The sequence below is a fragment of the Podarcis pityusensis genome (assembly GCF_964106645.2).
Source record: "Podarcis pityusensis genome assembly, chromosome: 15".
Classification (NCBI taxonomy): domain Eukaryota; kingdom Metazoa; phylum Chordata; class Lepidosauria; order Squamata; family Lacertidae; genus Podarcis; species Podarcis pityusensis.
Genome location: NC_138040.1, coordinates 31299722 through 31314685, shown reverse-complemented (window position 1 = coordinate 31314685; position 14964 = coordinate 31299722). Strand labels below are relative to the sequence as shown.

The window sequence follows — 14964 nt, the reverse complement described above, 5'->3', positions numbered from 1 at the left end:
GCATCTTACACCCACATATCATCTACATGGAACTACTATGAATAAATATTCCCTCTGACTTACAATGTCTATTTCTGATGTTTTTAAGCATAAATGCACACCTGTAGAATATATTAGCAAAGTAGGCGAATGAGAAACGAATAATAATTAAGAAGGGAATAGTGGCTCGCCTGTGCTCTTGGTCTTTTGCATATGGGAAAGAGGACCTGAGTACCAACTATCAGCCACCGGCTTGCTGAACAGGTGGCAGAGGAGTAGGCTGACACCTCCTTGTGCTTAATAGTGCTTGTTAGTCATTTTATGAGTCACTGCCAAAAAAATGCTATAATTGCTGCACTGCCGATTGCTAACCAGTCGCTACAGATCTGGCAAGAAGTCAGATGCAGGAGAGTGTGAGTAGAATAGGAAGTGAGACCTCATCTGACTGCAGTGCTTGCACAGAAGTAAAGAACATGCCAGAGTCCTAGGGCTGTGGGAGAAGGATATGGTTGGGCTGATAGACAGCTGCTTGATGGCTGGACTTACGGTTGACAGGTATAGCGGCATCCTAAGCCAATATGAAACAGCAATGCTTTCTCATTATTTGATGATTTCCATCGCATCACATTGCTCCATAGAGCAGCTATGGAGTGATGTGTCTAATCTATTTCAGACTTATTCATCTAAAAGTTTTGCTAAATTAAAATTTGCTCTTAACTTTAAGCTCTGCCAAGAAACCACCAAGCTGTTCTTAAGTCAGGAAGGTCAGCGCCGACTCCTAGGGATGTGTGATTTTGCCCTCCCTATGGCAGTGTTTCCAAGTGCAATCCTTCCTGGAGATTGGGGAGAAATTTGACTCTATTTGCATTTAAAGGCAAACATACCTAATTTGCACATTATGCAAACTGAATATTATCCAAAGTTTGCAATGCAGTCTTCCAGCCAAGGAACGTGTACACAATAAACATACTAGAGTAAAACATGCATATAAATGCATATATTAGTGCAAACACAAACCACCTTGTGATCTTCAGGTGAAAGGTGGTATAGAAATAATAATAATAGCATGCAAAATGTGCAATATTAACTGCTTTGCAAAAACACGCAAACCGCCCTGTGATCTTCAGATGAAGGGTGGTATAGAGATACAATAATAAGATACAAAACGTGCAGTATTAACTGCTTTGCAAAAACACTCATTGTAGGCAAAGTTGTATACTGAAATAGGTATATTAGGAGAAATTAGCAAGTTTGAAGTTAACATGAACTGCTTCATGCAGTTGGTTTAATGCCTATCCCAGACCAGTATGACTTCTTCCGACTTGCCTGCTTTAACACATCTGCCAAGCCTTTGAAAATCCCTGTTTTTATCACCAGGTAGCAAACGTAAGAGGTTGATGCAACCCCTTGTGAGCCACCATACTGGTGGGCCATAGTTTGGCTTGGTAGGCCACTGAATGTGGCCTTAGACTTTATCCTCAGGTAAAGTCATATTTGCATATTTGCCCATGGAGAAGTTCTGACTTTATCAGGATCGTTCTCCAGCTGGAGAAATGGCACGTTCCTAGTGATTATGTATTTGTTTCTGAATGTTAACAAACAGTCTGCAGTGTCTGATTGAGTGGGTTATTAGTAGAATGAAGACAGATGGTGGAGGATTAAGTATAACGCTTCTTTACATCAAGGCTATCATTACCCAACAGCTCCATCGCACTTCTGTTCAGACTACAACTGTCACCAGTTTAATTTCCTCCTTGTATCTAGTACCCCTGAGCTACCTTGTGATCCAGACACAAAGAAATAATGTCAATCTTTAATCGGGCCACAAGGAAAATCAGAAAAGCAACTCCTTTACTGGAACAATGCACCATACTGGAACAATGCGTCATACATCCACATTACCCAGCAATCCCCCATTAATCATATGGCAACAACCACAACATTTTTTAAATTAAAAGAGCAATATAAATGCTATGAAAGGAGTATGAAGTCTCACTAATATTATACCACTCAATATATTGTTATAAATCTGTGGGTGCTAAATCCGTGGGTGCTAAATGCTTGGGTTTAATAAATGTTAGGATTTAATCAGAACTGGTACATTAGCCAGACTCATGTGTATTTAAGATGTGGGGTAGCCACTGTTAATCCCCTAGAATCAGCCTATGTGGAGAGTTAATTTACCTAGGCACACTACCTGGGCTGTGTATTGGATATTGTAATCTTAGCCAAATCAACAAGTGTTAATGAGGTCACACAGACTTGTTTGTGAGGTGACTGCCCAAAGGGATCAGCAATTAGGGAGTTCAGAGCATCAAAGGATTAGGTGTTAACACAACACAGGATCAAATTACATAAGCATGAGAATGCAAATGCAAGGCCTCTCCCTGAGGTAGAGAAGGAAAGCTAAGAAGTTATGGTGGTAGGGTTGGGAGTGATGTAACCAGGAAGCAGAGAAAGCAATTATTAAACTAGATTGTGCCCTGCAGCACAAGTTAGGCTGCCAAGAAAGGATGATGCTTGGGCTTATTGCTGCTGCTGCTATAGAATAAGCTGGTGCATTTTTGGGGTGCTGCTGCTGTGAGCCCCTTCCTAAGCAGGCTCAGGTTGATGTGTAAATAAACCATTTATCATAAAGACACTCTAGCCTCTGTGGTGCCTAATTTTCCAAAGGAAACACAAACCCTGGCTGAGCACCTGGAACCCCTGGGTTCTTGTCACACCTTGGAACTTAGGAAGAGCTTGGACAGAATATGCAGACGATTTCCCTTCTAAGTGGTAAGAGCAAGCAGGAAAGGGTGATATGCAGGTGAAAGATTGCCCTTAGCTTGATTTGATATTGCTATAATTTAATGCACAGTTGGGCATGTCTACTTTTTTACATGTCTGAGCTGCTCCAGGAAAGTGCTAGCAGTGAAACAAAAGTGGGTAACCTCTGAGTCAGGGGCAAAAATTCTACCCATTTCCCTGGGGTTTCTTGCATAGGAGGTTCTATTTACATCGTTACCAAGAACAAGCTCATGCCCCCATTTATTAAAAAGCAAATTTAGTTGTAATTTAACAAAACGAAAAGAGTTTCTTGACCCTTGTACTAAAGAAACCAACTCACGGGTGTATTTTGTCTCTTACTATTAGGGTTGCCAAATTTCAATAAGTGAATATCCAGACACAAAAGTTGTTGAGTATTTGAGCTTCACTTTTTCTTTTTTCTTTCGTTTGAAATTTGCCAAAATGTACACGCCTGACATGGGCTGCCGTACGCCCATATTTTCCCGGACATTTCAGCGATTTCTGTCCAAATGCTGTTTACGAGAGCCGAATACAGGCAATGTCCAGTAAATTCTGGGCGTATGGCAACAAATCACTGGTGATTACAGAAATCACCAGGAAGCTGATTGATTTTTTTTTTTGAGACTTTGTCAGCAAATTTGAAACGGAGACTGATACTAACTAATGATAGACCTTCAGTATTACATTTTAAAGGCAATGCTATGAATTTGTGGGTCTTTGTAAACAAAGAGCAAACGCTTTAGAATAGGCACAGGAATTTAAAGTTCACCAGCTTCTTATTGTGCTATTCCTTTACAAGCAGGTGTTTTGAATGTTGACGGAGGCTTTATGTGAAGCCTGAATAACATTTGGGAAAAATACACAGTGCTAATGGAAAATCTCCTCAGGGAGAACACATTTGGCATGACTCACGATGGCCTCACAAACAAAATGGCTGCCATTCTTCTGAAGAAATGCAATCTATAATGATAGAAGAAGGCATGGGATATGTTTGATATGTGTAGGTCAGCACTAAAAAAAATTTAAAATCCTGGGAAATGCCCCAAACTGTCTGGAAGGGTTGGTGTAGTCTGCATGTGGTCTCAGGAGGTATCCATGATTAAGGCTTCACTTCCAGGTTTTGCTGTAGGAAAATAAATTCTTAATTAAATAGGCACTAGCCTCAGCATGTTCTCCTCCTTGAGCTTGCTGTTCCAAAATCCTGCTGCTTTGTCTGAAGTGGGCCAGACAGAGACCACATCCATGCTACACATTCAGAGTGGTTTAGTGGCCAATCCCTCTTCACAGGGAATTGAGAATTGAAGCTCTGGGAGGGGAATAGAGGCCTCCTAACTAAGTTAAACAAACTATAGACTTCTTTGGAGGAAACCAAAATGCGTTATAGAAATTGCAACACCAGAGGGCGATGTAGAGCAGTAATCTGTCACCAATGGGAAATTGCAGTGGGAGTCCCCCCCCCCCTGCTTTTTTACAGGATCTTTCAGGTCAGTGTAGATCCAGCCCATGACTGTTTAAAGTGGTATCATAGTGTTTTAAATGTGTGGTGGGAATGTGGCTACTGAAAAAACTGTCAATAACTGCTGAAACTTCTTTCTCTCCCTCCACCTTGTGTACTGATCATTGGATGAGTTTTCTGCGTGCCTAATAATACACATACCTCAGATTGTTACCAAGGATGAATTAGCATATATGATCATTGCTGTTGAACGTGTGAAATTGCGCATCACTGTTGTATTTATGTTCCCAAATGTGATTATATATATATGCTATGTCTCTGGAGAGCCTTCTAGCTTGAATCCAGCATTGTCTGTAATCTAATTAGCATATTGTCTGCTCCAACTTGCTTCTTCTATTTTATTTCCCCCCCCCTCCAAGTCCAAGTAACTCGGTTTCAAGGAACTGATTAGCCCCAATCATCCAAGGCATTTTGTCAGCTGTTTGTTGGGCCTTTCCAAGTTATTCCTTTCATGCAGCAAACACACAGTTGTTACTTGTTCATTATGAAAGAACCAGACCTCTTCCCTTAAGTAATAATTTCTGTTGTGGGAACCTCTTTGTTGTCATTCCTTCCAACACTCAAATCACAACATCATATTGCTGGGAAATGCAATCCCCACCCCCCACAACTAGTGCAGCTGTTTCTATAAGCAAAGTACAAACTGCCCCTGGTTTAATTCAAAAATGTCTTGATAATTACAAACACCTTGGACACAAAAATGAAAGAAAATTATTTTATTCCACAATAAGTTCTAAATTGATTCACAAGTTTCTTTGTACTATATTTTAAATCTGAGTCCTCAGCGTAAATTGCTATTCAGACAGTAATTCTGAGCAAACACCACCAAAGCAGACTTTTTAATGGCACAGGGTAGAGAACTGTAGAGAAAGCTTAGAAACCTTCAGAGTATTAGGAAGTGTGGGATGTATTATTACTAGAGCAGTCAAGTACAATATTTTCCTGTTGCCTAGAATGGACACACAGGACAATGTGGCTCCAGACAGGGAGGACTTCCTGTCATACCTGCTCTGGAGCTTCCTCCCCCTGTGTGTGACAAGGTAGATGGGCGTGACCCTAGCTCTGGCCCCACAACCATCTCTCTCTTGGACTTTCACTCTCACTCTCCTGGTTCTTAGCCAGCGCATGGCTCAAGCTTCACATAGGATGGAGCCCACAAGCAGAAAGTCTGAGATGTAGCCCAGACTTCTTTTCACTGTAACCGCAAGCTAAAGCCTGCCTTCAGATTGCTACTGTGAACTGAATGTGAGTAAAACCTTATTCTTACTTTTATAGAAGACTGTGTTGAGTTATTATTAAGAGGAAAATAAAAGGGGAAACTTATCAGGAATAATCCAGACTGGACAAGTCAGACTGGATTGCTTAATTAAAGGATTCTAACGAATCATCAACTTACTTCCAATAAGTTGCAATGGGGACGTGGGTGGCGCTGTGGGTAAAACCTCAGCGCCTAGGACTTGCCGATCGCATGGTCGGTGGTTCGAATCCCTGCTGCGGGGTGCGCTCCCGTCATTCGGTCCCAGCGTCTGCCAACCTAGCAGTTCGAAAGCACCTTCGGGTGCAAGTAGATAAATAGGGACCGCTTACCAGCGGGAAGGTAAACGGCGTTCCGTGTGCTGCGCTGGCTCGCCAGATGCAGCTTGTCACGCTGGCCACGTGACCTGGAAGTGTCTGCGGACAGCGCTGGCCCCCGGCCTATAGAGTGAGATGAGCGCACAACCCTAGAGTCTGGCAAGACTGGCCCGTACGGGCGGGGGTACCTTTACCTTTACCTAACGAATCATCAACTTACTTCCAATAAGTTGCAAAGGGAACATGCTTTGCTGTTTACTCACTAGCGCGGGTGAGGAGAGATAATATCAAAACAATATATCCTCTCCCACCTTCCTTAACATTCCCACAGGAAGGTATAGAGAACTTGTGTTTTCCATCCTTATTCGATCGAGCACTACACCCAACCCAGGCAGACATTGGCTTTTGTGAAAGCTTTCTTGTTCATTCCTTGTTAGCCATCTCCCTAGCCTATATTTTCTTGGCCCTTTCATGAGGCAGAAAGTAAAATAAAAGAACTCTCCTTCCAGAATTTGCTAAATGCAAATTAAATCAAAACTCTCTCTCTTTCTCTGCATATATGCGAAGCCTCATGAACTGCTAAAGAACACAACGAAATACAGTTATATTTGCGTTGCATTCCAATATTACAACTTTTAAGTTAGGCAAATTTGTATTCTGAACCAAGTAATTACAATGTTTCATACCTATTCCTCTTGTGATTACATTGTGAAATGTTGAGTATAGTATCATAAGCTCTTACTGGGTAAGGGTTGTAGAACTATTGATAAGCTACTATTCTTCTCCCTTGCTACAGGCTGAAGGGGTCAGAAAACCTTGCCAGCCCAGATGTTGTTGGGCTCCAACTTCTCTTAGTCCCTGCCAACATAGCCAATGGCAATGACAGCTGTAGTCTAACAACATCTGGAGGACCATGGGTTCCCTACACTTGCCACAACTGCTTTGTTTTATAAACTCTAACTACATAATTTTATAAGGTTTCCAGAGTGCCATGCATGTGTTTCTCCCTCTTGCCCTATTTCTTCCTCAGAACAACAACCCTCTTTCTTAGGTTTGGCCAGCCTTTCTTAACCTTGGGTCCCCAGATGTTCTTTAACTACAATTCCAATCATCCCTGACCAGTGGGTCATGCTGGCTAGGAATGATGGGAGTTGTGGTCCAACAAGCTCTAGGGACCCAAGGTTGAGAAACGCTGGGGTAGGCTGTGAGACAGTGACTTGCCGAAAGTCACCCAATGAGCGTTGTGGCTTGAGCCAGGATCTGGCAGATCAAAGATAATATCATTGTTGAAGAGAAGGAAAGATGGATGCCCTTAGCATGAAGGGACTTTTCATAAACTACCTAGAGGGAGGGGATCACATAGATTCCACCATTTCCCCTGGTTTGTTCCTGACCCTTCTGTGGAACCAGCAACTTGGAATGTAATTATAGTCAGCAGAAAGGAAGACGTACTATCAACTTCTGTGGTCAAGGATAAGCAATTTGAAGATCATCTCTGCCTGTTTCCACTTTTGACACCAATCACATTAAATATGGCAGTGTTAGAGACTCCATCTGTTGCATCAAAACAGCAAGTGTCAAAGCTATAGGCTGCTGAGATGCTAACTGAGTTTACTTGCAAGTGTTTTTAATGGTTTAATGATTTCTGTTCACAATTACACACATCTATTGAAACAGTTAATCAATGGTTGCTTATAAGATGCTTGGCTGGTAGAGGGAATTAACAGTAATATACGTTTGCATTTTGTAGGAAAGAGCTCACGTGGGCCCCATGGAACCATCAACATCCCTGAGAGGGCTGCTTGCTTGGGCAGCTTTAAAGCCATGATGTAATGTTGCTTCTCTGTTCCAGAGCTACAGCTAAGCACAGATTTTGCAAGCTGAAGCCTCCATCTGCATTTAGAAAAGGCTTTTGAAAGATATTTTCTGCAATAAAGCTGAAGAACCCTCAGGTACCGAGTGAAATTACCATCCTAGCTTCCAAGTTCCAGCCAGCAGCTATAACCCAAAGGCCTTAATCTTCCAACCAAATATAAGACTTGAGATATACATAATAGGAACACCACCAACAGTTGCTCACTAACTCTTTGACCACAGGGAGAGGTGGGTGAGCAAGGAAGCAGCAATGGCGAGGTGGAGCAGCAGCAGCAGCAGAAGGCCACAGTTCCATCTGGGCAACCTCATGAGGCCTGCATGTGGGGCCAAATGCAAAAGAAGTGGAGAAACCAGAAGTCTAGTTTCTACACACACTCACATATCTTCCATCTAGGCAAGCCAGAGGCGTTACCAGAGTTCAATGACACATTTCAGACAGGCAAAAACACTCAGAGGGTATGAAGCAGGGTTGGTGAGAGCTGTGGTCTGGGAAGAGTCCTAAGAATCATGTAGAGAGGTCCCGAGGGTGACATTTGGCCCCAGACCTAAGGCTTTCCACTGCTGATCTAAGTGCAGTGGCTCATAAGAGCGTAAGAAAACCCCTGCTGGATCAGGATCTACAAAGGAAGCAGGAAGTGTTGGGACAGGAAGTCTATGGGAGGGTACTCTCTCTCACAGGACCAGCCCACCCATGAGGCAAGGTGAGGCGACAGCCTCAGGCAACAGAATCCACAGGGGTAGCAGATCCCAATGTTGGGCTTTCTTCCCTGCTTGTTCCTGATCTTCCTTCGTGGTGGGGAGGAGTGGCACCATTTTGCGGTGTGCCTCTGGTGCCAAAATGTCTTGGGTTGGCCCTGCTCCCTTACTGCAGTTTACTCAGAACAGACTTGCATGAGCACACCCAGAATTGAGTAAAGAACCTGCCTCTACTGTTCAAATGTGACCTAAGTTAACAAAACAGATGGAAGTGGGTTGAGGGCATGGGGAGGAGAGTGGGCAGAGCAAGTGAAAATAACAGAGGCAAAGACATTGCACTAACCTTCAGTCATTCGCCGGTACTTATCCTTGAACATGAACCCAAAGACCAGACAGCATCCTCTCTTTGGGAGACCAAGTTCTGCAAAAGACAGCAAAGTAGATGGTGATCAGCAAAACTGTTGACTAAAAACGGGAGGCATTTGCAAAAAACAAAACAAAAAGAAAAAAGTCCGGATCAGAGTAGAGAGCATTTTAAGAGACCCTGGTTGGAAGGAAGCTATTCAAATAAAGTTTTTATTTCTTACACATAGGTTATAGAGTAGCCTTACTAGGTGCCCAGGTTTCCCTCTACCAACAGAGGAAGGAGATGTGCTTTTCTGCTGTGGAGGCCCCTGCACAGCTGCACCTGCTGAAAGGCACTCACTAAAGTGCCAGCAGCTGTGCTCATAAGGCCCTGAAGCAGGGAGTTAACAGCAGTGGTGCAGGAGCAGCACCAGTAACAGATCCAAAGAGATCCATTCCACTATTATTCTTTCACCAATAATTTTCCTATAAGATCAGACCCTATTATTTCTGACGTCTTGCTTTTACCTGTTCCTGTTTTTATGTGCTTATTTACTTATTTATTTATTCTGGCTTACTGATTTTATTATACTGCTTTATTGTTTGTTTTCTATATCTCTTGCAGTTTTTTTTATTAAAACAAACAAACAAACAAACCATTAAGTGGTTTAGAAGTGCTTCCCAATAAAACAAGCAAACAGACAATAGTTTCTGTTTCATTAGCTGCCACCTATATTGAAAGCATGGGATATATATTCAATATCCATATCTGTCTTGTCTATCTATAAACACATGCATGCAGATAGTATGTAAATATATAAACAAAAATTCCATGGGCACTTTTCAATCAGATGTGACCAAAATCACTATAATTCAGGCACCAATTCATTTCAGTGCTATCATTCTATGCCTACCGTATTGCTGCTTCCCTATCCCTGGTATATTCAAAGATATATCTGGGCTGTGATGCAAACACCAATCACAGGAACTGGGTGACTGTACTAAATCCCAGCACCAACTCTTCCATTCCTCCCACCTGAATTGCGTATGGATTTTTAATGAACAAATCCAGCCCCTCCCCCCAGTGCCCAGCTAACTTCCAATCCCCAGTGGAAACTCCTTCCCTGAGTGTTTGCTTCAGACGCTCTGTTTATGTTCAGGAGGAGGCTCAATAAATCTCTGCTCTTCAACACATGCAAGTAATGAGAGCTCTCTAATCCCGTTCACTTAGCAGACCGTGTGATAAAATAGAACATGGGACCTTGAAGGAGAGATAAATCTGTCTTCAGGCTCCATGCCCTTTCAAAGCAAAACAGCTGGCCTGTAAAGTGGCTGAACGCCAAGGCCTGAGGAAGTACATGTCTTTGATCTCTTGCTTTCTTACAGGAGCTGCCTGGCTATCAGCAAAAAGGCAGAGAAATGGATCTAAGCATGGGTTTTTCCAAAAAAGGGAGACGGCCGTCTCTGTGTGTTTTCCACCTTCACCATGCATCTGTATGTGTATATATATCTTGCGGTGCGTAAAAACACCTTGCAGATTCTTCAAACAGAACCACCTCATGGCACAGCAGAAAGAATTAAGGCAGCACGCTCTGCCTTGCCTGTGGCCCAGACATATACGACTGGGTCTCTCTCATTTTGTGCGGCCTTGCTGATCAAAGTTCTTTTGATGTTTGTTTAGTGTGCCTGTGGTCCTTTTTTATATCTACTACTTCATTTGCAAACAGAGAATTACTGGGTCTCAGGGCAAGCAGGAATCGATGCCAATAACAGGGCCCAAAGCAACTTTTCCACTACAAATTTCAGATGGAGAGAGAACGAGCTGTAGTTAAGGGCATGAGAAAGACATGTGCTCATGGAAGAAACTTTTCTTTCTAGCCCATGTGAGATGAATGGGAACTTCTGGCCTTACAGGTGTTGTTATACTGTTACCGGAAAATCCGAGGGCTCCCTTGGACAAATGAAGACACCGACCAAGGCAAGACAGAGCAAAACAGCAGCCAGTAGGCTTGGTCTTTATTGAAGAAAGACTGTCGCGACAGGGCTCCCACCGCCCACGAGGTGAAGCAAGATGGAAGCCCCGAACAATGGGAGACCCCAACTTTTATTAACCACTAATCCCCTTGACTACACCCCCAGAATTACGTCATATATACATCATGATTTTATTAAAGAACAGGAGGAGTCGAGGAGGAGCTACCCAGGTAATCCGAGTATCCTGACACCCGGCAGGGACCACCTCTCCCCCTCCCCATATGAGTCATTTCCATAAACAAAGGAATGAGCGAAGTTTTCCTGCCCCCTGAGGGGAATCCGGTCAGGGTCCTTTGTCGGAGTCTGTATTGAATACACTACCGTATGCAGTTTATTGTGTTCCTGATAGCATTTCGTCTGAGCCCTTCCCGATGGTTATCAAGGTTGCCCCGCCATCCGGAGAAGGGCCGTTGTGTACGTGACTGCGCGGTTCAAGGCTTATGGCCGATCAGTCCCAGCTTACCCCCCTTTGATAGTCCTTGTAGTATGCAGTGAAATAAAAGTGGTCCGGTGAAAATCCATGGTACGGCTGATTTTTGGTGAATTTGTAAGGAATATAGTCACTGAAGTTCAAAGTACTTTCCTCTTTCGGAAACAACTTGCAACATTTTGATTAGATCAGTCATGGTCCATTGAACTCGGAAACAATGAATTGGGAGCTGTCAAAAGGTGAGGGAACAGACGCTCGCAGCCTGCAGTACCAGCGTGGCCGCCACAAGGGGCGCTGTTCGATAATGCTGATTGGTTGAGGCGGCCGCTGTTTAGCCTAGAGTTCGGTCGCCCGGTCTACTCTCAATAAAGATAGGGCGGCGCGGAGTGCTAAATAGAATGTTGTCAATGCAGCGCTTCCTTATTTACGGAAGGCTTTTAAGAGATGGCCCTCTAAAGAGACATCTCTAGGGTCAGGGAGGGGAGATGCGTGTGTGTGTGAATGTGGTGCTTGCGTGATACAAGTGTTAATGGAAGGGGGGGGGGGTAGTTTCCGGCGACAGGATTCATACTCCTATCAGTCCCAGTCTGAATAGCCAGTAGTCAGGGATGATGAGAGTTGGAGTCCAATGACTTCTAGGGGGCCATATGTTTGCCATCGCTGCAGAATGGAGGAGCAGAGGGGGGAAATTGCAGCAACTGAAATATGATGAATGTCATTTTCCAAAATCTAACACAGGTAACTCTGGTATCTCAAATGGTTCCCAAAGGCATAAGACTGGTGACCAGCCTCAGCTGAAATGAAAAAGAAAATCTGGTTGAAGGATCTTCTATCATGTGGTTGACCTCCCCCAATACTTGCTGTCATATCACCATTCCAAATCAGTGAGAAAACTGCTGATCAAGCCAATTATAAACAGTGTTTGAAACAGGTCTGTGTTTCACAAAACACTATTTTTTTAAATGGTGAGGATGCTGCCACAGCCAAGCCAACATGAAGGCAGTATTATTTGTCAATGCTGCCTCCAAAATTTGCAACATAAAAAGTGATTTACTGTGAAAGGTGGTCACTTTTAGTGATACAATTTTCTTGGAGAGATGAGCACAGGTCATAGTGGGCCATATGGGAGCCACTGAGGCTAAAACAGGAATGTGGGATGTGTGGCCCTGCAGATGTTGTTTGGCTCTGACTCCAGTTGTGACTGACTAGCATTGGCACTGCTGGCTGGGGTTGATGGGAGATGGAGCTGACCAGCATCTGGGAGACTACAGGTTCCCAATCCCTGGTTTATGGCATCTAACAATCCTAGTTCCCGTATCCTGAATAGCCTCACCATTTAGATAGCAGGCTCCTATTGTAAATTTGTTTCATGAAAAGTTCATGAAACATCTTTACATAGGCCAAAAGCCATTTTCAGTCCTGTTGTGTTCAGCATAAGGAAACCGCCATAAAATGGACCTTTGGGACTGCCATTTGTACACGGCTGCCCCCAGGTTCAGAATTAATCATTTTTTCTCCCTTTTAAACAAGTCCAAGCAGGCAGAGGCCCATCAATAAGGCTGCAGTAGCTTCCTCATTTCAGGATCACTTGTCTTATCTGTATAAAACTGGAGAAGTAAACAAGCTGTTATTCATGCCTTTGCTGATATGAAACCAAAGGTATCATTGATCCTTATCAAGCCTCTAATGAACTGCCAAGGTATCAAAATGTAATTAAAAGCACCAAATTAACTAAACTTATCAGCCACAATAAACAGTGGCTTCAACAACAGAGCCAAACAAATCAGCTTCCCTTCCCGCTTTCCACCTTTCCTGCTAATTGTGAAATGTAATTACATAATTACCCATCTCTTTTGCATGGATGGGGTCCTATTTATTGCTGTTGATTGATGCGGCTAGTGGATGAATCTAGAACGAGGGCCCATCAATAAAGGCATATGTAAAGTGAAAACCTCTGCAAGGATAGCCCAAAGGTCTAAGCCATAGAAACAGATTCTACTTATTGGAGGGCCAACCCTACTGTTAAGCAGAATTGGGCAGCTGCTTCAGGTGGCAGGGAGAAAACAAAGTATTCCATGCAGCCTACCTTACACCCCTAAGCTAGTCTGTTACCCTCAGATGCAGTGGGATATATTTTATTTATTGACATCAAATCATACATAATATCTATACAGTGTACAGCGGTGGCAGCGGGAGGCCCCATTAGCTAAAGTGGTACCTCAGGTTAAGAACTATTTCAGGTTAGGAACAGACCTCCAGAATGAATTAAGTTCTTAACCCGAGGTACCACTGTATGCAGAAAAAAATGTAAATAGGCTCTCAGGTTACAAGGCATCACCTCATGAGCAACTGAGCTAGTGCCTAAAAGGCATGGCCAACCCAACTGCACTGGAGGTCTGGAGATCCTCATTAGAATCTAGGGGCCACTAGCCCATTTGCCATTGATGAAGTAAGATGCAACAGACAGTCTAGTAATCCTATGCACATGGAATGTGGGAAGTCGGCATCTTGCCCTTTGCCTCAGGCAGCAAAAGAATTTGGCCCAGCTCTGATGGTGATTTTTGGTGCCATGAAAGGGCAGCAAATAGCTGGTCATTTAACTATTGCATTTTTGCTGCCTGTGAAAACAAGAAGGGCTTGTAGCATTTTCTGCCTCAAATACAGTAATAACTTGACCAGCCCTAGGCACCTCTGTTAATTTACAAAGCTCTAAACAACTTGGACCCAAAGCAGCGATGCAGCATGGGTTGCTGGCACCCAGGGTGGGGCAGAGCTGAATGCAGACTTGTAGCTAGAAGGACCTGTATCCAGTAATATCAGGTTAGAGGGGCAGACAGGAACATTGGGCATTGTGGTCAGAGTAAGCAGCTTCAGGTGAGATTCATGGGAGAAAGCATCACATGTGAGGGGGAGAACATGTAGTACAGGCATAAGCAAACTCGGCCCTCCAGAAGTTTTGGGACTACAACTCCCATCATCCCTAGCTAACAGGACCAGTGGTCAGGGATGATGGGAGTTGTAGTCCCAAAACATCTGGAGGGCCGAGTTTGCCTATGCCTGATGTAGTGTTTGGGCCTCTTTCTCAGATTCCCTACACAGGTTGGCTCAACAATTTTGGGGTCTTCCTATAAAAAGCTCAATGACTTTTGGGGTGTTTTTAATTTTAGAAATGTGGCAAAGAGCTGAGGTATTGGCTTCCCATCCTTTAGATCTGCTACTGCATTGCACCTGATCCCTCTGGAGGCTCCAGCCATAAAGGCAAAAGTCCACATTGTAACATTCAAGTTTCAATGGATCAAAGCATAATTCTGGATTTGAGGTCTTATTTCAAGTTTGCTCTCAAGGGGGCCTTCTTTTACACTTGTAAAAAATACGTTGCTACCCTCATGATGAGACGGAACAATGCAAGCACGCACAGCATTATGATAATTCATGCTGCAAATACATTAAGAGTTTGCTAAAGCTTTTATAGCTAAAGGCATATTTAAATGCTTAACTGCTCCTTCAAGGTGTCTTGGTGCTGCTGTGCTGAAGGCCTGAATCTCTGAGCCGGGTTCCACCCCCAAGCCCTTTCATATGCAAGGGGAAATCTACAGCTCGGAGAGCAAAGCACACAGCACTTAACAATGCTTTAGCTATAGGGGACCATGGAGAATCAGATGGGTCTTTTTTTAAATAGCCAGACATGTGCATGAGTTTCAAACTTGGAATCATCCCCCAGGTGTGC

The 14964-nt window shown here is 43.5% G+C and overlaps 1 protein-coding gene and 1 long non-coding RNA gene across 3 annotated transcripts in view; one reads left to right on the top strand and one right to left on the bottom strand.

The window, feature by feature from the left end:
• Nucleotides 1-14964, bottom strand: part of KIRREL3 (kirre like nephrin family adhesion molecule 3) — a 737348-nt gene that overhangs the window by 321248 nt on the left and 401136 nt on the right. For both annotated transcript variants that reach the window (XM_080983902.1, XM_080983903.1), the window contains exon 3: nt 8772-8849. In XM_080983902.1, the coding sequence (XP_080840028.1) occupies nt 8772-8849 (78 nt within the window). The remainder of the gene's footprint in view (nt 1-8771; nt 8850-14964) is intronic.
• On the top strand, nt 5190-7808 carry LOC308464555. Its single transcript, XR_013980091.1, has 2 exons — nt 5190-5530; nt 7608-7808. It is a non-coding gene; the product is annotated as an uncharacterized lncRNA (long non-coding RNA).